Genomic DNA, 25,518 nt, shown 5'->3' with positions numbered 1-25,518 from the left:
CCTCCCTCCCTCCCTCCCTCCCTCCCTTCATCCCTCCCTTCATCCCTCCCTCTCTCCCTCCATCCCTCCCCCCCTCCGTCCTTCTTTCCTTTCCTTCTTTCCTTCTTTCCTTCTTCCTTTTTGCCTTTTCTTTTTCCTTTTGAGCGAGGAGCCCACGACAGAGGTGGCCTGGAACTGGATGTGTAGAGCAGGCTGGACTAAAATGGACTGAGTTCCCTGTGCTCCACCATTGCCTGTATTACAGACATGTGCTCTGTTACTCCAGAGCTCCAGCCTGTGAGGCAGGGCTCACAGAGCTCAGGCTGACCTTGAACTCACTATGCAGCTAAGGACAGCTTGAGTTCCTGATCGTCCTTCCTCTACCTTCTGAGAAGTTATGGCTGTGGTTAGGGTTAGTGTTGTTAGGGTTAGAGTTAGTGTTAGTGTTAGTGTTAGGGTTAGGGTTAGTGTCGTTAGGGTTTGGGTTATGGTGATGGTTAGTGTACAGTGTCAGGATCATGTGTCTATAAGAGCTGTCATCTCTGGATTCTTTATTAACACCTACTGACAATACAGCTGGCGTTGCCTTTGGTGCCCTGTGAGAAGACACCGCACATCCCCTCTGGTTTTCCTCAGTGTCTCTAAGGCTCTCCGATCTGCTCCTGCTCATCGCCTTCACCAGTCGTCCCTTTGGGAGGCATGGGGTGGGGACTCAGGAGGAGATAAGGTTTGTGATATTCAGGCACCTGGAGTCCAAGGTCCCTTGCAGGTTCCTGCTCAGTGTGTGATCTTAGGTGCTGGGTTTGTCCTGGGCTGCGGATGAGGCAGGGATTGTGGTAGAAACATGTCAGGAAGACATACCTTCCCCTCATCTTGGTAGTTACTGCAGCTAGACCTGGGCTCATGACACCATCTGTGTTTGGAGCTGTGACAGGCTTTGACATAACTCTGTTGTGTGCAGATGTGAGCTGCTTCTGATGCTTAAAACAGAGGCGGTAAAGTTTTGTTGTCTTCTTTGTGTCATCTTTTAACATTCCTCAAAGTGTAGGTCTGAGAAGTGTCCCCGTTGGACAGGGTGGGTGGTGAGGTGGGAGTGGGGTGTGGTTGGGGTGGTGAGGTGGGAGTGGGGTGTGGTTGAGGTGTTGAGGTGGGAGTGGGGTGTGGTTGGGGTGGTGAGGTGAACCTTCATCTCTTTCTGACGGAATGTCACATTCAGAAGGAACATATGCCCAGGTCACATTCCTGTAGCTTTCAGTTTTGGAGGCTGATAGTATAATCGCTCTGTTGGCTCAAAGGGCACTGCTTGAATAGGCAGTGACACCAGCCTGTCCACTGCCCCTGCCACCATCACCGAGGTCATCATCATTGTAGTCTTCATTGTCGGCTCTGGAGAGGCTGTGACAACTTGCTGCACTGCTGTCTGCTGCTCTAGAGATTGATCCTGGAGTTGAGGAAAATGGATGCTGGCATTGGGGCGAGCCAGCTTAGAGCTGTGAGAGTCCCTTGGAACTGGGCTGAGGTGTGAGAGGAGGATTTGCGGTCTGCTGGTTCCCGTTGTCCCTGAGCTGTTCCTGATGAAGTCACAGCCTTTCAAAGCTGGGGGCAAAGAGAAGCAGGTAGGTGGGCACTGAAGACAGCTGGGGTGTGCAGCAGAAGCAGAGAGGAGATTGTGCTGAGTGAGTCCCCGCAGGTCACCTCCCTGGTGGCTCAGCCTGGAGACAGCTCAGAGGTCCCCTAAGTTTGTCCTTCTCAGGCCTTTAGGCTCCCTCCTCACCCTCTATCCTTCCAAACAGCAGGTGGTTTGGGAAGAAAAGAGTCTTTTCCTGTTCCTTTCAACCCTGCGTACACCCAGCTTGGTCTTTATCAGCAGAGACTATGAGGACAAACCTGTGCTGTTGGTCATGTGTGTGTGGGACCTGCCAAGTGTAAAGGAGCTATGGCAGGGGCTAGCCTGGGCTAGGGAGGTTCTGAAGACGCCCATGCGGCACTGGTCACAGTTGTGGAGCCATAGAACACAGAGGACAAGCTATTCCTGAGGGAGGGGTTGGGCATGTTTTGGGGTCACAGGAAGCTTGTGGATGAGGGGGAGTTGGAGTCCTGGTGTCTACACTGGGATTTCCTCAAGGCTCTGAGACAGGAAGGGCCTATATTTCTGAGTAGAGCATGGCTGCCCCTGAGCCGGGCTAAGTTGGGAAGGAAAGGAAGAGCTTCCTCTTAGATGACTTGGATGTCCCCAGACGCCCAGTCTTCTGAAGGTCTGACAGGAGCCAGTTGTGTGGAGCCTTCGCCCTGTGAGCATGGATGTATTTTGGTCCTGTGGGCTGATCTCCACCCTGAGTCATGATGTCTCTGATGAGGGGTCCGACATCTCTGTGTAACTTGCCTCTTACCTCCTGTCCCAAGGTGTTGATCTGCCTCTCTTTATTTCTCTTCAGCTCCAAGGGCATGGAAAATCGCTGCAAGCCCTCTCTGCTCTTCAGTGTCTCTTGCCTGGTTGTCCTCACACAGCTGCTTACCTGGGTGACCACAAGTGAGTCTGTCCTGCTCTCTCTTCCCATGTCTCCCTACCGTGGGTAGGATTTGGCAGGTGTTCTGCATGTGAGATGTGCAGGAGATTCACTTTAACCTGGCATCCAGGGTTTTCCCATCTTTCCATTTACTGTGAGTGAGTAACAACATTCTCAGTTGGGAATACCTGCATTAGCCTTTGAGAGGCTGACACTGGAACATTGTGAGTCCTTGGCCAGCCTGAGCTCCATAGCTGGATCCTACCTGGGGAGCACAGTCGGAGAGCCTTGGACTGGCAGTGTGCCTGGGGCGTGAGGAGCTGCAGAGTCCAGTGTTGGCTGCAGCAGAATGACCCAGGGACAGAGGAGCAGGAGCGAGGTGGGGAGTTGGGAGCAGCCCTGAGGTCCTAGTGATCCCTGGTGTTAAATGCTCAAGGACTAGCCTTGAGTAGAGCGGGGGCAGCCTTTGACTCCTTGTAAGGGTCACAGATGTGGGGGTCAGGAGACAGCACACAGGTGTCCTGCTCTGTCCAGTGGTAGCAGTGTGCTAGACACAAACAGAGCAGTGCAGAGAAGCAGGGCGTTCTTGGCAACACAGTGCCTGTGTCAAAGTCCTTCAGGTTTAGAGGGCCAAGGGTTCCCAGAGTGAGTCAGACAATCTTCCTTCTTTATCAGAAGTGTTGGGACACATGGAATGCAGATGGTTGTTTCAGAGAAGTGTCCTTTGGCTCTGTATACTTTATTTCATGTGCATGGGCCTTTCCCCCAAATGTATGTCTGTGTCACACCTGTATGCCTCATGCCCACAGAATCCAGTAGGGAGTTATACATAGTTATGAGCCATCCTGTGGGTGCTGGGAATTGAACCTGCATCCTCTTGAGGAATCTCCTGTATGTTAATCATTCAGCTATCTCTTCAGCCTTGACTCTATGTTTTAATATTCACATTTTTCAGTGGATGAAGAAATTGGCTGATAATGAGATTTAGGATTGGGTATTGGGACTTTTGTGGGTCTTGTATGAGACCAGCCAGTTATACCTGTGTCTTCCAAGGTGTGACCATGTAACCAATTGTGTGAGCATCTGTGGTGACCTTTACAAAAGTATGCTCTTGAACCCACCCATATTTACTGAGGCTAGCACTCTCAGTGGCGATACAGATACAGTTACCTGAGGTGCATCTGGTGACCAGGTCCATGCCAGCTGCAGGAAGAATACACAGCGATTCCTTCCTGGAAAGGTCTGTGCCAGGGACACAGGCAGACAAGAGTTTCTTTTTCACCATTTATGAGGTGCACTGCTATGTCCATAGATAACTTGAACATTAGTGCATTAGTCATGGATGTCTACTGCACATGCCCAGAGCAGCCCCATCCATCGCTTGCTTTCTGCTGGGATGATATCCCCTCAGAGTGTGTTCTCTGCATCGTCCTGTGTCTCTCCCACCTCTCACGGCTACATCTGTGTCCACAGAGCAGTTCCGGGTCTTTGGTCCCTCAGACCCCATTGTGGCTGCACCAGGTGGGGAAGCTGTCCTTCCCTGCTCCGTGTTTCCAGCCATGAATATGGAGAACATGGAGGAGCTGAGGTGGTTCCGTGACAGATTCTCAGAAGCAGTACTTGTCTATCGGGACCAAGAGGAGCAGAAGGAAGGGCAGATGCTTGCATATTCACAGCGCACATCACTGGTGAAGGACCAGTTCCATCAAGGCAAGGCTGCTGTGAGGATCCAGAATATCCAGCCATCAGATAGTGGGATATACGTCTGCCACTTCAAACAGGGACTGTTCTATGAAGAGGCCATCTTGGAACTGAAGGTGGCAGGTTTGTTAACTGATCCCTGCTCTATAATCCTTGGGTGACCTGCGTGTGGGAGGACATGGAGGGGTCACAGCACTCAGCCCCTTACTTTCTTGTATGTTCTGAGAGATGTTCTTATGTTGGCCAGACTCCTTGCTGTGCAGTGCTGGGCTCACACAGATCCTCTGTCTCATTTTTATCTCTACCTATTTTTGGGTTCCCATTTTGAGATGAGAAATAGGTAGTGCACTCCTCCATATATTAATTCAACCCAAACTGTATACATGGATCTCCTAAAGTGTGCTGAGTCTAGTTCTGTGGACCAGGGATCCTGTTGGCGTTATGAAAATACCATCTGTGGTAGTGTGTAGTTTAGAGATGTTGGCAGGAAAGTCGCTGTGTGTTAGCAAGCAGTCAGTGAGAAATCACTGTCAATGCTAAAGGAAAGTGGTTGAGGGGAGGAAGGAAGGATGCTCAATGCCTGTCTTCCCTGGAGAGGAGAGCTGGGCGTGAGCCTGTTGAGAGGCTCACAGGTGTGTGGATAATGGACAGATGGAGTGCTGGTTCCCACCGCAGGGCTCCTGTGTTCAGCCTCCTTCAGTTTCCTCAGGATCTTGTGGTTGATAAAAGATAGACCTGTGTGTAGCTTGTAGTTTTCTGCACTTCCTGTCCTTTTCTGCAATGTGGACCAAGCTACCAGCCCCCACACAGCTTCCCTTGAATCCTTGGACAAAGACACAAACTCAATTCCTGTACAACTTACCTTCTACCACAATTGCTAGGAACTAATGTCTCCCACCAGAAAAAGTGTACCCTTACCACTTTTTAACTCTGACTCTCCCACCTGCCCTATTCTTTAGTTGCTAAATTCCTCTGACCACCCTCCAGTAAGACCTGCCCGTGTGGCCACTTCAGTTTCAGATCTCTCATGGTGGCCTTGTTCTATTCTCTCCAAATCATGATGAATTCCCTCCTCTTTCCTTGTGTCTCTCTCCTACCTCCAGGGACCCGGAAGTTCTGCCTCTACATTCTGCCCAGTAATTGGCCCAGGGCTTTCTTTACTAACAGATCAAATACCAATTGGGGAACAGGACCTTAGCATCAAAACTGCCTCCTACACCTGTGTTCTGCTTTCCACAGTAGGCTCAGTTATCTTTCCTCTGTCAGGCAACAGGGCATCAACCTAGTCCCAATCCAGCAATGCCTTTCCCCTTCAATTCCCATCTGCTCTGTGAAAGGTTCCCATGAGACACCTACTTGTTCCTGGGGCCCTGAGCCCAAAATAAGATCTAGGTGTTCACATCTGTCCTCCTGCAGCGATGGGCTCTGTCCCTGAAGTGCACATCAAAGGTCCGGGAGATGGTGGAGTGTGTGTTGTGTGCATGACTTCAGGGTGGTACCCGGAGCCACAGGTGCATTGGAGAGACTCTAGAGGAGAGAATCTCCCAGCGTTCTCTGAGACCCACACTAAAGTTGCTGGAGGACTGTTCAGCACAGAGACCTCGCTGGTGGTGAGAGACAGCTCTGTGGGGAATGTGACCTGCTCCACCTTCAATCCCATCTTGGGTCAGGAGAAAGCCACGCCCATGTTCATCCCAGGTGAGATCTGTCTGTCACTCTACAGAGCCCGGGTTGTGACGGTCTTCCTGGAGTGTGCTGGGCTGCCTGTCCTCAGGTTCACCCAGCTCTGGCTCTCTGCCTGGGCCACAGAGCCCTTCTTCCCTCAGGCCTCTCCCTGGAAGCCAGCCTTTTTCGTGATCCTGACCATGATGGGACTTCTAGTCTTAGGGACAAGCTATCTTTTCAAAAGAGAACATTCTGCAAGGTTGAAGGTGCAGCTGGAATGGGGGAACCTTCAGCGTGAGAAGGATGAGTCACAGAAGACAAAGGCAGATGCTCTGAGGACTACTAGTAAGTCACCAAAGCAGAGAAGGACAGGGTCATAGCCCCCAGGAGGGTCCAGAGTTCTGAGATCAGAGTAGTGGGCCAAATAAAACCCCAGAGAAGATGGCTGAGTCTTTTGAGTCAGGTGGTCTGTAGTCCAGAGTATCAGGAACCCAAACTGTGTTTCCTTTCTTCCTGCCAAGTGTACAGACTCCATCTCCTCTCTCTTTTCAGGTGCACTCAAGGAGGAGCTTGGTGAGTGCTGCTTTTCCTCCTGAGCCCCCTGCTCCCCTCCGGAGCCCAGTAGCTCTCTTGACTCCTGTGTGTTGCTTTTCAGATCGAAGGAAAGCAGCCTACAGTGCTGGTGAGTGACAACCCCAGTATTCCATGTTTCCATGTGTGTCCTCTCCTTGATGCTAGGCAGAGCAGGTACCTCTTCTGGGGACAGAAGTGGAATTTTCTAGAAGGTGGAAGCCTGGTGTTTAGGTTCCTTCTGATCTCTGCCCACGAGCTGGAAATTACATGACTCCTGGGTTTGTCATATGCCCTGTGTCTTAATTTAACCATTTCCTGACACTTTTATTGCTCCCTTGGGCTCCACAAGCTCTCGACTTCTGTCTGCACCTGGGATCAGACTGCAGTATTAAAATTTAAGGAAAGTGTCTTAGGTAGGTTTCTATTGCTGTAATAAACTAAGGTCATTTGGGGAGAGAACGGTTTATTTGTTGTACACATTTTCAAACCACCATTTGTCATTGGGGAAAACCAGGGCAGGAACTCAAGGGAGGGACCTAGAGCAGGGACCACAGAGGAAGGTTTTTTCCTTGCTCCCAATGGCTTCTTCAACTGTCTTGATGGCCCACTCCAGGATCACCTGTTTATTGGTGGCACCACCCACAGTGGGCAGGCCCCTTCTACATCAACCAACCAATCAATCAATCAATCAACCAACCAACCAACCAATCAATCAATCAATCAGTTAATCAATCATACCCCACTGCCTTGCCTACAGTCAGTCTATTGGGGCCATTTTCTCAGTTGAGGCTCCCTCCTCTCAGATGACTCTAGCTTTTTGAAAAGTGACAACACCTAACCAGCAAAAGATGTTTATCAGTAAAAGAGGTCACAGAGCCAGCAGTCTGACCTGCACCCATTCCTCAGTCGTCCTCCAGGGGTCTGTTCCCTCAGCTCCCAATGGTGCTGATCAGGGTGATGGGTAGAGACTTGGGTTGCTTCCCTCCATGGGAAGGAGATTGTCATCTGCGTGCTCCTGGTATAAATGTCCCTGGCTTTAGAGTTGTTTCACCTGAGGAACACTGGGTGCTTCTCCCACGAATTCACTTCATATCCACACTTATTATCAACATTCTATTCTTCAGCATACCTCCAAACATACCTTTAAAAAAAAGAGCTGATGTAATGTTTTTTGATAGTTGTTGATTAACTTTATTTTATTCTTTTAGATATTTTCTCATATTGCAATATTCTGTTTGTTAACAGTGATGCTGGACAATTATAGACAGTAGTGTGATGACCACTCCTACTATTATTCTCCTCTTTGAAGTAGATGTAGCTATTTTATATCTGGAAGCCACACAGAAGGGCTGGAGAGATGACTCAAAGTTTAAGAGCACTGTATGCACACCCAGAGGGCCTTAGTTCAATTCCCAGCAATCACAACAGATGTGGTTGCTCACAACATCTGTAATGGGATCTGATGCCCTCTTCTGGTATGCAGTGTACATACAAATAGAGCACTCATACATGTAAAATAAACACATTTAAAAATATTTTTAAAAATGCCATACAGAACAGGGGGCAGTGGGGGAAACTCACCTTACAATTCCATCTTTTGCATCTGCGGACCAGGGAATTTCCCATAATACTCTGGTGCTTCTGCAGCTTGCAGGATCAGGCTCCTCAGGGTCCTCTCTCCTCCTAGGCATAGCCTCACCTTTAGAATGGACGGAGGAAGGTTAGCAGACTCTTTGAGTGGGGCAGTTCTGAATGTGTTCTCACCAGAGTGTGTTCATTTCCAGCCTGGAGGAAGGCCCAGCTGTATGCAGGTATGTGACCCTGTAGACTGCCTCCTCCGGGGCAGAGCACATGTCTCAGTTATTTTCTTCTGCTGTGATGAAACATCAAGACCCAAGCATTTCCTCAGGGAGGAAAGCGTCTACTTGACCCACACTCCCAGTCCATGTTCACAGCAGGTCAAGGCAGGAACTGAAGCAGGCAGGAACCTGGGGGCAGGAGCTGAGGCAGAGGCCATGGAGGAGAGCTGCTTGGCGGAGTGCCCCTGTGGCTTACTCAGTGTCTTTTCTCCTATATCCTCCAACCACCTGCCAAGGGATGACAGTGCCCACATGGCTGGGTTCTCCCATATCTGTCGCCAGTCAAGAAAGTGTCCCACAGACTTGCCTCCAGGCCAGTGCTATGGAAGCATTTTCCCTATTCAGGTTCCTTGTTCCCAGATGACCTACCTGTGTCTAGCTGACACAGAAGCCAACAGGACGTAGACATCCTCTTGAGCTGTCAGAGGCTGTGTCTTCCCAAAGGAGACCTGCACAGGACAGGGCCCATTAGGAGACAAGAGCCACAAAACTTTCCTTCCCTCTTCCCAAGATTCTTTGTCTGTCTGTCTCTGTCTTTGACTCTGTCTGTCTATCTGTCTGTCTCCTTGTATCTTTGTGTGTGCATTGGCATGAGTGTAGAGATCAGAGGACAGAGGTCTGTAGAAGTCAGGCTTAGTTTCTCTCAGTAGAAGCACCATTACCTGCCAAGTCCTCTCTGTGATTTATAGACTCTTAATGGTGACTTGAGGAGGGCCTTCTGATCATGTCCTTCCCCAAGGAAGTCTGCAGACATTAGTGGCTCTCCGTGATAGAGATTTTTTTCCTTACTTATTGTTCATTCACTGCTGGTGTTTCTATGAGAACTCTAACTGAGCTCAGTGTTTCTTGGTTTCCACAGCTGTAACCTAGTGGAGTGGAGTCTTCCCTCTGGTCTGCCGTTGGCATGCTATCTGTGTGACTAGACATTTGTTCATCTCCCCAGCAGGAGTGTGCACAGCCGTGACTGTCGTGTTTTTCTGACCTCTGTTTCTTCATTTTCTGTCATCTTCTTCTCTCTGTTTCTATCCCTCAGTTTCACCCCCAGGATGAGCTAAGTGTTCTGCTGTCCCTGAAGAAGCCTCCATCAGAACACTGCAGGGATTCCTCTTCAGACTCACAGGATACATTCTGGGTTTGTCTATTGTCAGTCAATAGACATCTGAATCAGTGGACATCTTGTAGGTGCAGGTTAGTGGGGAGTTGGGCTGCTAGCAGAGACTATGGAGGAAGGTGATGTCCTTGTGGATCAAAAGTGCTGTCTTCAGAAGATTCCAGAAATCAGCCTTGGAGGTTTGGGAATCAGCTCTCCCTAAGGTCGTCTTTGTTTCTGTGTCCTCCTGAATGTTGCGCTTCCTATGATTTTGTCTCAGTCATGAGTTCCTTTTCTTTCTTGTCCTCTGGTGCATTGGTGTTCTCTGTCTCTGTGTCTCTGTTTTTTCTCTCTCTTACACACACACACACACACACAGAGACACACACACACACACACACACACACACACACAGACACACACACACAGACACACACATACAATCTCTCTCTGTTTCCACCTACACCTGCCCTTCTCTCCATCTTTCTTTCCCATACTCTCTCTCACCTTCTTTCTCTGTTTCTCTGTTTCTTTGTCTCTTTCTGTCTCACCATCTCTGTCATACACACACACACACACACACACACACACACACACACACACGCACACACACCACTCTGTCTCCTTGTCTGTGCTTCGCATTGTTGTCCCTGTTGATTCATTCTTCTGAGACAACAGTGACCACAGGTTCTCAGGGATTGGGTGGTTGGACCATGTGTTCAGATTCTGGTGTCCAGTGCCTCCAGGATATTTACAGTTTTGCTGAGGCATGTGCGATCAAGGTGAACTCACACTCAACTGCCTGTGATGGTTGTATTAGGGGAACCCACATGTGAGTTAGAATTGCTAATAAGCATTATCTTTCTTATTAAAAAGATCTACCTACCTACCTTGCTAACATCTTTCTTTCTTTCTTTCTTTCTTTCTTTCTTTCTTTCTTTCTTTCTTTCTTTCTTTCTTTCTTTCTTTCTTTCTTTCTTCCTTCCTTCCTTCCTTCCATCCATCCATCCATCTTCTATGTACATCTATGTATTGATGTATTTATGTATCTATCATCTGTCTATGTATCTATGTATCTATGTATCTATGTATCTATGTATCTATGTATCTATGTATCTATGTATCTATGTATCTATGTATCTATGTATCTATGTATCTATGTATCTATGTATCTATCTATCTATCTATCTATCTATCTATCTATCTATCTATTTATCTATCCATCCATCCATCTATCTATCTATCTATCTATCTATCCATCCATCTATCCATCCATCTATCATATCATATCTATCTATCTATCTATCTATCTATCTATCTATCTATCTATCTATCTATCCATCTATTATCTATCATCTGTGCATCCATCCATCTGTTTATTTATTCTGTGAATGACTGTTCTTGAATGTGTGTCTGTGTGCCACATGTATACCTAGTGCCCTTGGAGTCCAGGTGAGTGTGTTATTCTCCTGGAACCTCAGTTACAGATGGTCATGAGCATCCCTGAGCGTGCTGGGAACTGAAGCCATGTCTTCTGCAAGAGCATCAAGTGGTCTTGGACTTTCGTTTGAGTGTTGTTCTGTAAGACCAAACAGCAGGCCTTGCAGGTTCTGTACTGCTGAGTACCACCCATGGGGCCGCTTTCTCAGACAGGGTCTTAGGGTGTGGCTCCACATTGTCTCTAACTCCTCATGGAGCTTAGATTGTTCTCAAATTCACCGGCCTCCTGCTTCATCACTGTCCCTTCCTCCCATTCTTGGAAAAGTTCTGATTCAAGGCTGCGTCTGGGACCTGACAAGGCACAGTGAGAGGATGCTTTTCTGCCTTTATTAGGGATGGATGTTAAGCTCCACTGTTCCAGTTTTTATGGGAGGACTACTGAAGATGTGTATTTGTGTGTTTATATGTGTGTTTTTATGTGTGTATCTCTCTTCCTCTGTGTGTCTATATATGCATGTGTGTTTTAGGTCTCTCTTTTTGTTTATGTGTGTATGTATGTGTGCTTTTACATGTATCTCTCCCTCCTTCTGTGTGTGTGTTTGTGTATGTTTTATGTATCTCTGTCTCTGCTTATGTGTGTATGTATATGTGTGTATATGTGTGTGTTTATGTGTATCACATCTCTCTCTCTGTGTATGTGTGTTTGTGTGTATGTGTTTATCTCTCTCCCTTTGTGTGTGACAACCATATTTCCCCCACAACTCCCACTTCAGAACCCCAGAATGCCTGTGTTTCTGAAGACAGTTGCTGAAACTCCTCATATGATCTGTGTTTCTTTTGCAGATTGGCACAAGGAGCACTTCCAGGCCTGTGAGTGACTCTGTGTTCCTTAGGGACACTCCTCCTGTGCTTCCCATGGCTCTGCTCTCTCCTCTCCTCTGTGGTGACTCGGGTGTTGATGGCTTCTGTGGTGTGGATGGCAGAGGTGACAGTCACTAAGCTGGTGTTCTTCTCCAGTGCCCTCTTGTATTGTCACCCCTAATTTGGCATTTCTTCCTTTCCTCTGCTTGCAAGACCTGGGTTTAAGCCACAAGTCTCTGATGTGAAGGACTTAACCTCCTAGAAGAAGCTAAGAGGTTATGAGGTGGAGGTGGGGGCAGCCTCTTCTGGGTACTGGACAGGACCTCCCATGACTGGTAACTCTCTCTACAGGGACTTTCACTCTGGATCCAGCCTCTGCCCACCCCATCCTTGCCATCTCCCAGAACAGGATGAGTGTGACCCGGAAGGACATCACTATGTGCTTGGATGACCTCTTCAGTGTGTTAGGCAGTGAAGGCGTGTCTTCTGGAAGATATTACTGGGAAGTGAAGCTAACAAACATGGAAGGCAGCAAATGGATTCTGGGGGTCTGTAGGGAAGGTGTGGACAGGAAAGGGTTTTATTTTGAGAGTCCAGATAAGGGATTTTGGACTGTGGGGCAGTCTAGTAGTGGATATTGGGCCTATATTGATTCTGAGAGGGCTTCATTATCCATCAGGCAAGCTCCGCAGAGCATGGGGGTGTTTGTGGACTACCCTGAAGGTGACATCTCCTTCTATAACATGAGTGACATGTCCCACATTTTCTCCTTCCATGAGGCTTCCTTCTCTGGGACTCTTTTTCCATACTTCAGGATTAAGTCTGGAAATGTTTCAATGACTATCAGCTCCATGGCACGTGTGTCTGAGGGGGAGGAGGGAGGGGAGGGGGAGGAAGGGAAGGAAGGGGAGGAAGGAGAGGGGGAGGAAGGGGAGCAACAAGAGGAGGGCAAAAAGGGGGAAGACTCTCCTTTCCTCCAGCGTGCCAGGGACACTCTGCTCCCATAGTGTGCATCACCGCCTAAGTCTTCAGTGTGACTCCTTGTGGGAGTGTAGAAGCCACAGGCCAAAGCCCCCACGAGTGCTGGAAGGGCCTGGAGCCTCACCCACTGCTCCTCAGTCTGACTCTGAGGCTGTGGCTGTGGCTGCAGCGAGGCCATGCTGTGTGTCAGGTGGTGGAGGATAAGCCCTGACTGTTGATTCAGCGGGTGTCAATCAGGCTGGGATGAGCTCGGGGAAGGCATTTTCCTGCTGGTGTTAAGTGTCATTTTCTTGGGTTTTGTACAGTTGTCAAGCAGCAGACCGAGGGCCGAGTGGACATTGTTTTAATTTGTTCATCTGGCGTTGGGCTCCTCGGGTCTGATCTGTGTCTCGGCCCTGTGACCAATGCTGTAGTGAATATGGGGGAGCAGATGTCTGACCCACGACTTCCTGACTTCTACCTTTGTTCCTGGTGATGGGATTTCTGGATTCTAGGTAGTTCCTCGAAGTGGACGATGACCTGTCTGTCCATCTGTCTCCATGAACCAACTTTATTGTTACATCAGTTTGTCTTTGTCTCTTATACAAATCCTTTGATTTCTATGTTGGTGTTTCTTCCTCTTACAGACTTACACATGGAAATCCAAAAATTAATTATTTTATTAATGTTGGTTTCATGTATTTTAACTTTTATTGATTAGTGGTCTACTAATTACCTATTTTCTATCAATTATCTATCAATTATTGTCTGTCTGTCTGTCTGTCTTTAAAGAGAAGATCCCATGTAACCCAGGCTATCTTGTGTTGGCTTGAATGCAAACATCCCCCATACATAGACGTGTTTGGATTGTTGGTCTCCAGTTGGTTGTACAGTGTTGGTAGATTTGGGTCACATGACCTGAGGAAGTGTGTCCCTGGGGCGGGCTTTGAAGCTTCAGAACAGGGCATCACCCCCAGCTGCCCTCTCTGCTTCCTGCCTGTGCTTGAGACACAAGCGCTCAGCTTCCTGCTGCTCCACACAGTGTTCTTCATCTCTGTCAGCATGGAGTCCTGAGTGCAACCCTCAGAGTGTAAGACAAAACAGAACAACCAAAGCAGACAGCCTCATCCACTTCAATCATTTCTCTTTGAATGTATTCTGAATTTATCAATAATTGTTTCTCCCAGTGAGCATTGAAAAACCAACTATGACTCTAATTGGTTTAAACTGTTTTTGTTTTTACCGTGTATATTTATATTTAATGTAACTTTATATTAAGTATTTCCCTTTCATGTAAAATATCAAGTAGTCCTTTGTGGTGTGTAAAACTCATGAGAGTCTCAATTTTCAGTATCTATCAATAAAGTTTTATAGCAACATAGTGGCATTCTCTTGTTTGTGTAGTCTGTATGGCTGGCTTGGATCCAAACAAGACAGAACTGAGTGGTTGTGACAAAATATAAGTGGACAGGAAGGTGTGTTTGTAGTGGTATAGAGGAATTCAACTAGCTGTTACAAAAGAATTAATTTGTTTTGTGATTCTAGTGACCGTTTTTAAAGTAAAAAATGCTGTTGTGGGGAAGTTGGTTTCATGGTTGTACAGAGCAAGGTAAGGACAACCTCTGACCCCAACATCACACATGGGGACCCCACTGTCTCCTCAGATCTCATGTTGATCAAGGTGTCTCTGCCATCCTGCTGCATTATGGGTAACTGTGGGGGAGGGCACTGCGCAGTGAAGGAAGAATACAGGGTGAGGTGGAGGTGTGGATAGGTGTGGAGGAGTGAGGCTGGAGAGAGGGAGAGCTTTGGGGGGCTTCGCAGGGGGAGAAGAGGAGGAGTGTGGGGGGGAATTGGTTAATTATCACTCAGGGACAAGGACACATCCAGGAGTCACCAAGAGGGAGAAATGGAATAGACATTGTGGATGGTTGTGGGCGGGGTAAGGATGAAGGTAAGGACTGTACAGGGTGGGGTGGGGATCAGAATATGAGGGATCAGTCGGGAGAGGTCAGAGGAGGACAGTACTCAGAGAGACAACTGGAATGGGGCTGGGGACAGGGACATCTCTGGGATGACTTAGAAGTCAAGGATAATGGAAAGTCTCAGGAACTTTTTTTTGTTGTTGTTTTATGTTTTTTGCATTTTTTTTTCTGAGACAGGGCTTTTCTGTATAGCCCTGGCTGGTTGTCCTGGAACTCATTCTGTAGACCAGGCTAGCCTCGAACTCAGAAATCTGCCTGCCTCTGCTTCCCAAAGTGCTGGGATTACAGGCGTGAGCCACCATCGCCCGGCTTCATTGCAACTTTTTACAGTGACCCTAGCTCAGACTCCTAGCAGTGGGGGTTATCAAATCTGAAACAGCCACACCCTATAACCAGGTAAGACTTCCAATGAGGGGATCAGGACACCAATCTAGCCACAACACCTGAGACCAACAATTTGTCCTGCCTACAGCATAGAAAGACGGAACAGAATTGGAGGCACGAGCCAACCAACGACTGGAACAGCTTGAGACCCACGTCATTAGAGGAGCCCACCCCTCTATTATTGATGGCACTATGAATGCTACTCTGTTGTACTTGCAGACAGGACCTAGCATAACCTTCATCAGAGAGGTTTCACCCAGCAACTGATGGAAACAGATGCAGAGACACACAGCTCAATAAGGCTGAGCTTGTGAGAATCATGTAGATGATTGAGAGGAAGGATTGTAGGAGCCAGAAAGATCAAGGAAACCACAAGAAGACCTTCAGAATCAAGTAACATGGGCCCATAGGGGCTCACAGAGACTGAACTGCCAACCACAGAACTCCACAGGATTGACCCTCTGCACATATGTAGCAGTTGTGTAGCTCGGTCTTCATGTGGGACTTCTAACTGCAGGAGCATGTGCTGTCTCTGAGTCTGTTGTCTGCTTTTAGAATCCTACCTCCTACTGGTCTGCCTGTTGTAGCCTCAATAGGAAAGGAGTCTTACTGCAACTTGATAGGCTAAGGCCTGTTGATACCCATGGGAGACTTCCACACCTCTGAAGAGAAAGGTAGGAAGAGTAGATATATGGGGGAGGGATGGTAGGGTGAGTGTGAGGGACTGGAGGTATAGGCTGGGGTGTAAACTGTGATCAGGATGTAAAGTAAATAAATTAATAAATAAGGAATTCGAATTAAAAATTATAAGTGGATCTTGGGTGGGAAGTGATGGCTTCTGCCATATATACCTAGAGGCAGGTAGATCTTTAAGTTTGAGGCTAACCTAGTCTATAGAGTGGATTCCAGTACAGCCAGGTCTCCTTAGAGAAACCCTATGTATATAAAAAAGCGTTTTTTTTTTTTCTCGAGACAGGGTTTCTCTGCATAGCCCTGGCTGTCCCGGAACTCACTCTGTAGACCAGGCTGGCCTCGAACTCAGAAATCTGCCTGCCTCTGTCTCCCAGAGTGCTGGGATTACAGGTGTGCACCACCATCGTCTGGCTTATAAAAAAGTTTTATTCATCAAAATGAGTGTGGTTATGAGTTTTATGGTCATATTATAATTTCTCTGGGAGAGAGATCATGCCATCTGTTCAATGAATTCCAATTACTGGAGCAAGGACAAGGTATTTTGGAAGAAAGGCTGCACTTCTGTGTTGACAGGAAAGGAGAATACATTCTGGACTCCTTCCAGAGTAATATAGATCAGATATGATAGGGGGAGCCCCTGAAACCTATGAAAGATCAAGAATATCAATCAGGACAGGTAAAGGTTCATCTTGCCATCCTTCATATGACACGAATGAAGACTTCTTACAGTTGGTTGTTGAGAAAATTAACTCATATACAAAAGACATCTGTCTTTCACCTGCTCAAACAAGGGACAACATTTCATGCTTAGCTGATCTGTGCACCCTACACAATCCATATGGATATCTTCATGGTATTAAATTTTTGGTTGTGAGATTGATATGTTTCAGAATGTACAGCTCTGACAGGGTTCATCCGCTGGGATGCTGAACTGACCAGCTGTTCCAGCCCTCTGCATCTTGGTGCAGAATTCATTTATTGTCACAGTTTAAGTTTTAAGCATGTGAGGCTTAGAGCCAGTCCTTCTCATAGCTGCTTTAGAAACTGTTTAAGATGAGTAAGTAACACAAGTTAAGGGCCGGACAATAAACTCATGGTTATGTTAGACTCTGATCTAATTATCCTCAGTTGTTTTCAGTTTACCCTAATAGAAACGGCTAGGAGCAGTTAAGGTTTTACAGTTCAGTGGTGCTTTATTAAATAGTCTTCAAAAACACCAAAAAAATTCACAGAATGTGACATTTAATATGTTATTTCATTATTAAGGATCTTTGATTATGAGACACATGGGTTTCTGTCAACTTCCTCCATTCCCTTACAAAGAAGAACAGGACGTCTTTACCTCCAGGCAAGGCTGCTTATTGTGGCAAGGTAGCCACTGGACAGATATTGCTTATATCATCTATAGATAATATACTGTCCAGAAGGACAAACAGAAGTGGGGCAGTTGACTACTAACCTCTGCCAAGACAGGGAACGCTGGTCCTTCCTATGTCCTCCTTCATGAGACGTCTGCCAGATGGTTCTGGGCCAGAAGGCTGAAGACAGATGCTCCAATATTATAAGAAGTTATGGACTGTCCAGGTTGTCAGCTGTCTGTATAATTGTTTTCAACTTTGGGAAGCTATGTTTTGTACTTCCTATATACTCAGGTAATGTTTAGTTTGTTCTTGGATTTCCGGCAGAGTTGAAGACTAGTTATAATCTCATAATCAAAGTCATATTGTTCAGCATTGAGAGAGAGGATATAGAGTGGAAGACATGGTTTCCAGGTGGTGTTTCAGGTCTAACCATACTTCAGGGATGGAACTGTAAGTCTGTAAGTTAGTAATGATGGTGGAGTACTCTATCTAATTGGCAGACATGATGGACTAGATATTAACTGTCACATCCTGTACCTTGTAGTTTACATGTGCTCTGTGATTTCCATGATTATTATGGTTTTGTTCAATTAGTATCTGAGAGAAGAGGTTTTTCTTTTTTTCTTTTTTCTTTCTTTCTTTTCTTTTCTTTTTTCTTTTTCTTTTTTTTTTTTTGGCTTTTTGGATTTGGTTTTTTTGAGACAGGGTTTCTCTGTGTAGCCCTGGCTGTCCTGGAACTCACTTTGTAAACCAGGCTGGCCTTGAACTCAGAGATCCACCTGCCTCTGCCTCCCAGAGTGCTGGGATTACAGGCATGCACCACCACTGCCCGGCTTGAGTTTTTTTCAATTGGACAGAAAAGGTGAGATATAGGGGTGGTTCTGATGCTTTGTTCCGTATCTGTGTGTGAGCTCTGAATGTCCTATTCTCCATTTGGTTCTTGATCTATCAATAAAGATGACACTAGTGGCCAATGAGCTCCCCTGCATAGGTGGGGCTTCCAGTTTTCTTGCAGGGAGGCTAGCAGAGCCAGGGGAGGAGAAAAGATTATCCATTCTTGTGGGCAAGGTGGTGGGTGGTGGAGGAGGAGCCATCAGCCATGTGAGATCTCAAGAAGAATGGCCATTGGCTGCTTCCCCAATTGGGCCTGGGGTAGCAGGTGAGATACTAGAGACATAATTAAGCTGAGGGTAGATTTAGGGGCTGGACAAGGAGAAGGTAACTGAGCAACTGCCATAGAGGGCAGATTTAGGGGCTGAGCTGGGAGGGAAAAGAAGAGTAAGAGAGCCAAGGGAGACTGAGAAGTGCCCAGCAATTGTGTCAATATGGTGGGCTGAGAATAAGCTAGTGTGTGTGTGTGTGTGTGTGTGTGTGTGTGATCTGTGGATCTGAGAGAACCTTGACAATGCTTGTTGTGAAGTACACACAGAGCTTAAAGCTCAGTAGCAAAATCTCCACTCTACAGATTGTTCTACTTCAAATTAAGCAAAACTCCTCCAGGTGTGCCCTCCATATTTGTGTGTTACTTAATTCCATATGTTGTCAAATTGACAACCAAGAATCACATCCTATTGTCCCTGAGTACCCACCAATACCAGTTTGCCAGAGCTAGCCCAGTACCATAGTCTTTGTCTTTTGTTTTTTATGCTACAAGTGATAGTGATCAAAAGTCACCAGAAAAAGTACACTTGAGAGAAGCCTTTTATTGGTCCCAATGCAAAAAAGTCTTTATGCAGCTCAGTGGATAAGAGTGCTTGCTGCTCTTGCAGAGGACCTAGGTTCAGTTCCCAGCACCCACATAACTGTGCAAACTCCCACAGCTCCATTTCACCCGCCCTAATGCTACTGACTCTGTGAACCCAGGCACACATGAGATGCACACAAGGACATGCAGGTAAAACATCCATCCACACTGCACAAAAGTGCATCTTTGGAGAGGAGTCTTCATTTATTATTGGGTGTATAGTGTGGGCCTCTGTGTGGGTACAGTCAAGTGGGAACCAGTGTGTCCTGTCATGGCTCCCACATGGAGGTCCCAGGATGGTGGTCAGGTCTGTTCTTACCCTCATGTGGGTCCACAATCACACTAAGGTTGTCAAGCTTGGCGGCTAATGCTTTTTATCTACTTAATCATGATGTCACCTCTTGTTTTGCTGCTGATATTTCCTTTCCTTCCTTCCTTCCTTCTTTCCTTCCTACTTTCCATCCTTTCCTTCTTTCTCCCTCCCCTTTTTTTGACTGAGGAGCCCACTACAGAGTTGGATGTGTAGACGAGGTTGGACTAAAACAGAGATCCACGTGCTCCACCATTGCTGGTATTACAGACATGGGCCATGTCACTCAGGCTCCAGTTTTTGAGACAGGGTTCAAATAGCTCAGGCTGACCTTGAACTCACTGTGTTGCTAAGGATGGCTTGAGTTCCTGATTGTCCTTCCCTTACCTTCTGGGAAATTATAGTTATGGCTATGGTTATAGTTATGCTTATACTTATGCTTATGTTTATGTTTATGGTTGTCATTAGCATCGTTAGGATTAGAGTTATTAGGGGTGAGGGTTGTGTTTACTTTTGGGGTTCTGGTGATGGTTAATGTTAGGGTTGTTAGGGTTTGGATTAGGGTTAGGGTCAGGGGTAGGGTTCGTAATGTTCACATTATGGTTATGATGATGGGTAGTGTTAGGGTCGTTAGGGTTTGGGTTATGGTTATGGTTAGTGTACAGAGTTAGGTCATGTGTCTATAAGAGCAGTCATCTCTGGATTCTTTATTAACACCTACTGACAATACAGCTGGCTGTGCCTTTGGTGCCCTGTGAGAAGACACAGTGCACATCCCCTCTGGTTTTCCTCAGTGTCCTCTAAGGCTCTCCGATCTGCTCCTGGTCGTTGCCTTCACCAGCCATCCCTTTGGGAGGCATGGCGTGGGGACTCAGGAGATGGTAAGGCTTGTAATATCCAGGTACCTGGAGTCCAAATCCCCTTGTAGTTTCCTGCTCAGTTGTGATCTTAGGTGCTGGGTTAGAGATGGGCTGCAGACAAGGCAGGGATTGTGGTAGAATCTACATGTTTTAGGAAGGCATACCGTCTCCTCATTTTAATAGTTACTGGAGCTAGACCTGGGCTCATGACACCATCTCTGCTTGGACCTCTGACAGGCATTGATATAACTCTGTTGTGTGCAGATGTGAGCTGCTCCTGATTCTTAAAACAGTCATTACATTTTGTTTTCTCCTTTGTGTCAGCTTTTAACATTCTATAAAGTGTAGGTCTGAGAAGTCTCCCCATTGGACAGGGTGTGTAGTGGTGGGAGTGGGGTGTGGTTGGAGTGGTAGGTGGGAGTGGGGTGTGGTTGGGGTGGTGAGGTGAACCTTCACCTTTTCCTGGCAGAACATCACATTCAGAAAGAACATATGCCCAGGTCACATTACTGTAGCTTTCAGTTTTGGTGGCTGATACTATAATCCCTCTGTTGGCTCAAACAACACTACTTTAATAGGCAGTGACACCAACCCCGGCACTGCCAGTGTCCCTGCTACCGAGGTCATCATCATTGTAGTCTTCATTGTCGGCTCTGGAGAGGCTGTGACAACTTGCTGCACTGCTGTCTGCTGCTCTAGAGATTGATCCTGGAGGTGAGGAAAATGCATGCTGGCATTGGGGCGAGCCCAGCTTAGAGCTGTGAGAGTCCCTTGGAACTGGGCTGAGGTGTGAGAGGAGGATTTGCGGTCTGCTGGGTCCTGTTGTCCCTGAGCTGTTCCTGATGAAGTCACAGCCTTTCAAAGCTGGGGGCAAAGAGAAGCAGGTAGGTGGGCACTGAAGACAGCTGGGGTGTGCAGCAGAAGCAGAGAGGAGATTGTGCTGAGTGAGTCCCAGCAGGTCACCTCCCTGGTGGCTCAGCCTGGAGACAGCTCAGAGGTCCCCTAAGTTTGTCCTTCTCAGGCCTTTAGGCTCCCTCCTCACCCTCTATCCTTCCAAACAGCAGGTGGTTTGGGAAGAAAAGAGTCTTTTCCTGTTCCTTTCAACCCTGTGTACACCCAGCTTGGTCTTTATCAGCAGAGACTATGAGGACAAACCTGTGCTGTTGGTCATGTGTGTGTGGCACTTGCCAAGTGTAAAGGAGCTATGGCAGGGGCTAGCCTGGGCTAGGGAGGTTCTGAAGACGCCCATGCGGCACTGGTCACAGTTGTGGAGCCATAGAACACAGAGGACAAGCTATTCCTGAGGGAGGGGCTGGGCATATGCTTCATGTCTTGGGGTCACAGGAAGTTTGTGGATGAGGGGGAGTTGGAGTCATGGTGTCTATACTGGGTTCTCCTCAAGGCTCTGAGACAGGAAGGGCCTATATTTCTGAGTAGAGCATGGCTGCCCCTGAGCTGGGGCTGAGGTGGGAAGGAAAGGGAGAGCTTCCTCTTAGATGACTTGGATGTCCCCAGCCGCCCAGTCTTCTGAAGGTCTGACAGGAGTCGCTTGTGTGGACCCTTCACCCTGTGAGCATGGATTTGTTTTGGTTCTGTGGGCTGATCTCTACCCTGAGCGATGCTGTCTCTCAGGAGGAATCCAACATCTCGGTGGAACTAGCCTCTTATCTCCTGCCTGATGGTCTTTTTTTTTTTTTTTTTTTCTGAGACAGGTTTCTCTGTGTAGCCCTGGCTGTCCTGGAACTCACTCTGTAGACCAGGATGGCCTCAAACTCAGAAATCCCCCTGCCTCTGCCTCCCAAGTGCTGGGATTACAGGCGTGCGCCACCACCGCCCAGGGTCATGATCTGACTCTCCCACTTTTTTCTCTTTAGCTCTGAGGACATGGAAAATCACTGCAAGCCCTCTCTGCTCTTCAGTGTCTTCTGCCTCACACAGCTGCTTACCTGGGTGACCACAAGTGAGTCTGTCCTGCTCTCTCTTCCCATGTCTCCCTACCGTGGGTAGGATTTGGCAGGTGTTCTGCATGTGAGATGTGCAGGAGATTCACTTTAACCTGGCATCCAGGGTTTTCCCATCTTTCCATTTACTGTGAGTGAGTAACAACATTCTCAGGTGGGAATACCTGCATTAGCCTTTGAGAGGCTGACACTGGAACATTGTGAGTCCTTGGCCAGCCTGCGCTCCATAGCCGGATCCTACCTGGGGAGCACAGTCGGAGAGCCTTGGACTGGCAGTGTGCCTGGGGCGTGAGGAGCTGCAGAGTCCAGTGTTGGCTGCAGCAGAATGACCCAGGGACAGAGGAGCAGCAGTGAGGTGGGGAGGACTGAGTTAGGAGCAGCCCTGAGGTCCTAGTGATCCCTGGTGTTACTCGCTCAAGGATTAGCTCTGGGTAGAGCAGGGGCAGCCTTTGACTCCTTGTAAGGGTCACAGATGTGGGGGTCAGGAGACAGCACACAGGTGTCCTGCTCTGTCCAGTGGCAGCAGTGTGCTAGACACAAACAGAGCAGTGGCGTGAGACAGGGGGCTCTTGGCAACACAGTGCCTGTGTCAAAATCCTTCAGGTTTAGAGGACCAAGGGTTCCCAGCGCGAGCCAGACAATCTTCCTTCTTTATCAAGAAGTCATTGGGCACCTGCAATGCAGGTGGTTGTTTCAGAGAAGTGTCCTTTGGCTCTGTATACTTTATTTCAATTGCATTGGCCTTTCCCCCAAATGTATGTCTGTGTAACACCTGTATGCCTCATGCCCACAGAATCCAGTAGGGAGTTATACATAGTTATGAACCATTCTGTGGGTGCTGGGAATTGAACCTGTGTCCTCTGGAGGAATCTCCTGTATGTTAATCATTCAGCTATCTTTTCAGCCTTGACTCTATGTTTTAATATTCACATTATTCAGTGGATGAAGAAATTGGCTGATAATGAGATTTAGGATTGGGTATTGGGACTTTCGTGGGTCTTGTATGAGACCAGCCAGTTACACCTGTGTCTCCCAAAGTGTGGCCATGTAACCAACTCTGTGAGCGTCTGTGGTGATCTTTATAAATGTATGCTCTTGAACCCACCCAAACATACTGAGGCTAGTGCTCTCAGTGAAGATTCAGTTACCTGAAGTGCATCTAGTGACCAGCTACATGCAAGCTGGAAGAATACACAAGAAATTCCTTCATGGAAGGGTCTGGGGTCAGGGTTACAGGCAGAAAAATGTTTTCTTTCTGGATCATTTATGAGGTATACTGATTTGTTCAAAGGTAACTTGAACATTAGTGCATTAGTCATGGATGCCTACTGCACATGCCCAGAGCAGCCCCATCCATCGCTTGCTTTCTGCTGGGATGATATCCCCTCAGAGAGTGTGCTCTGCATCGTCCTGTGTCTCTCCCGCCTCTCACTGCCACATCTGTGTCCACAGAGCAGTTTCGGGTCTTTGGTCCCTCAGACCCCATTGTGGCTGCACCAGGTGGGGAAGCTGTCCTTCCCTGCTCCGTGTTTCCAGCTATGAATGTGGAGAACATGCAAGAGCTGAGGTGGTTCCGTGACAGATTCTCAGAAACAGTACTTGTCTACCGGAAGCAAGAGGAGCAGAAGGAAGGGCAAATCCTTGCATATTCACAGCGCACCTCACTGGTGAAGGACCAGTTCCATCAAGGCAAGGCTGCTATCAGGATCCAAAATGTCCAGCCATCAGATAGTGGGATATATATCTGCCACTTCAAACAGGGACTGTTCTATGAAGAGGCCATCTTGGAACTGAAGGTGGCAGGTTGGTTAACTGATCCCTGTTCTATAATCCTTGGGTGACCTGCATGTGGGAGGACATGGAGGGGTCACAGCACTCAGCCCCTTACTTTCTTGTATGTTCTGAGAGACGTTCTCATGTCGGCCAGACTCCTTGCTGTGCAGTGCTGGGCTCACACGGATGCTTTGGTCTCTCATTTTTATCTCTACCTATTTTTGGGTTCCTGTTTTGAGATGAGAAATAGGTAGTGCATTCCTTGATAGATTAATTCAACCCAAATTCTATGTGTGGATCTCCTGAAGTGTGCTGAGTCTAGTTCTGTGGACCAGGGGTCCTGTTGGCGTTATGAAAATACCCGCTGTGGTAATGTATAGTTTAGAGATGTCGGCAGGAAAGTCGCTGTGTGTCAGTGAGCAGTCAGTGAGAAGTGGTGGTCAATGCTAAAGACTGTGACTGAGGGGAGGAAGGAAGGATGCTCAATGCCTGTCTTCCCTGGAGAGGAGAGCTGGGCGTGAGCCTGTTGAGAGGGTCACAGGTGTGTGGATAATGGACAGATGGAGTGCTGGTTCCCACCTCAGGGCTTGTGTGTTCAACTTCCTTCAGTTTCCTCAGGATAAAGGAGCGTTCTCTTCCCCACAGTGGGCTCTCTTATCTTTCCTCTGTCAGGCAACAGAGGCTCAGCCTAGTCCCAATCCAGTAATGCCTTTTCCCTTCAATCACCATCTGCCCCGTGAAGGGTTCCCATGAGTCACATAGTTGTTCTTGGTGTTCCTCAGCCTCCTAGAGTGTTCATATCTTTCCTCCTACAGCAATGGGAACTATTCCTAAAGTGTACATCAAAGGTCCAGAAGATGGTGGAGTGTGTGTTGTGTGCATGACTTCAGGGTGGTACCCGGAGCCTCAGGTGCGGTGGATAGATTTCAGAGGAGAGAATCTCCCAGCGTTCTCTGAGATCCACACTAAAGATGCTGGAGGACTGTTCAGCACAGAGACCTCGCTGGTGGTGAGAGACAGCTCTGTGGGGAATGTGACCTGCTCCACCTTCAATCCCATCCTGGGTCAGAAGAAAGCTACGCCCATATTCATCCCAGGTGAGAGCTGTCTGTCACTCTACAGAGCCCGGGTTGAGATGGTCTTCCTGGAGTGTGCTGGGCTGCCTGTCCTCAGGTTTACTTATCTCTGGCTCTCTGTCTGGGCCACAGAGCCCTTCTTCCCTCAGGCCACTTTACCGAAGTCAGCTTTTATTGTGATCCTGACCATCATGGGACTTCTAGTCTTAGGGGCAATCTATGTCCTCAAAAGAGTACATTCTGCAAGGTTGAAGGTGCAGCGGATTCAGCGTGAGAAGGATGAGTTACAGAAGACAATGGAAGATTATCTGTGTACTATTTGTAAGTCACCATAGCAGAGAAGGACAGGAGGGTCCAGAGTTCTGAGATCAGAGTAGTGGGCCAAATAAAACCCCAGAGAAGATGGCTGAGTCTTTTGGGTCAGGTGGTCTGTAGTCCAGAGTATCAGGAACCCAAACTGTGTTTCCTTTCTTCCTGTCAAGTGTACAGACTCCATCTCCTCTCTCTTTTCAGGCATACTCATGGACAAGCTCGGTGAGTGCTGCTTTTCCTCCTGAGCCCCCTGCTCCCCTCAGGAGCTCAGTAGCTCTCTTGACTTCTGTGTGTTGCTTTTCAGATGAAAGGAAAGCAGCCTGTGATGCAGGTGAGTGACAGCCCCAGTGTCCCATGGTTCCATGTGTGTCCTCTCCTTGATGCTCGGCAGAGCAGGTACCTCTTTTGGGGGCAGAAGTGGAAT

The 25,518-nt window shown here is 47.8% G+C and overlaps 2 protein-coding genes across 2 annotated transcripts in view; both read left to right on the top strand.

The window, feature by feature from the left end:
- Positions 1 to 25,518, top strand: part of LOC127670111 (butyrophilin subfamily 3 member A1-like) — a 62,447-nt gene that overhangs the window by 31,507 nt on the left and 5,422 nt on the right. Inside the window, exons 2-7 of the mRNA XM_052164429.1 lie at positions 21,847 to 21,932; positions 23,386 to 23,736; positions 24,522 to 24,803; positions 24,915 to 25,103; positions 25,296 to 25,316; positions 25,399 to 25,425. Coding sequence (XP_052020389.1) covers positions 21,857 to 21,932; positions 23,386 to 23,736; positions 24,522 to 24,803; positions 24,915 to 25,103; positions 25,296 to 25,316; positions 25,399 to 25,425 — 946 coding nt within the window. The 5' untranslated portion in view covers positions 21,847 to 21,856. The remainder of the gene's footprint in view (positions 1 to 21,846; positions 21,933 to 23,385; positions 23,737 to 24,521; positions 24,804 to 24,914; positions 25,104 to 25,295; positions 25,317 to 25,398; positions 25,426 to 25,518) is intronic.
- LOC127669814 (butyrophilin subfamily 3 member A2-like) lies at positions 2,425 to 12,803 on the top strand. The gene is made up of 9 exons (XM_052164035.1): positions 2,425 to 2,509; positions 3,960 to 4,310; positions 5,604 to 5,885; positions 5,997 to 6,197; positions 6,405 to 6,425; positions 6,508 to 6,534; positions 8,210 to 8,236; positions 11,658 to 11,684; positions 12,027 to 12,803. Exons 1-9 carry the CDS (start codon positions 2,425 to 2,427, stop codon positions 12,680 to 12,682), a joined length of 1,677 nt encoding a protein of 558 aa, XP_052019995.1. The 3' UTR covers positions 12,683 to 12,803.

Source organism: Apodemus sylvaticus, chromosome 19 (genome assembly GCF_947179515.1).
Source record: "Apodemus sylvaticus chromosome 19, mApoSyl1.1, whole genome shotgun sequence".
Lineage (NCBI taxonomy): Eukaryota > Metazoa > Chordata > Mammalia > Rodentia > Muridae > Apodemus > Apodemus sylvaticus.
This window is presented reverse-complemented; position numbering and strand designations above follow the sequence as displayed.

What these genes read in the sequence shown, in the direction of transcription:
- LOC127669814 (XM_052164035.1), top strand. Translation starts at nt 2,425, where the DNA reads ATGGAAAATCGCTGCAAGCCCTCTCTGCTCTTCAGTGTCTCTTGCCTG. An exon ending in CTTGGAACTGAAGGTGGCAG is followed by an intron (nt 4,311 to 5,603) that starts GTTTGTTAACTG and finishes GTCCTCCTGCAG; the next exon opens with CGATGGGCTCTGTCCCTGAA. An exon ending in CACGCCCATGTTCATCCCAG is followed by an intron (nt 5,886 to 5,996) that starts GTGAGATCTGTC and finishes CCTGGGCCACAG; the next exon opens with AGCCCTTCTTCCCTCAGGCC.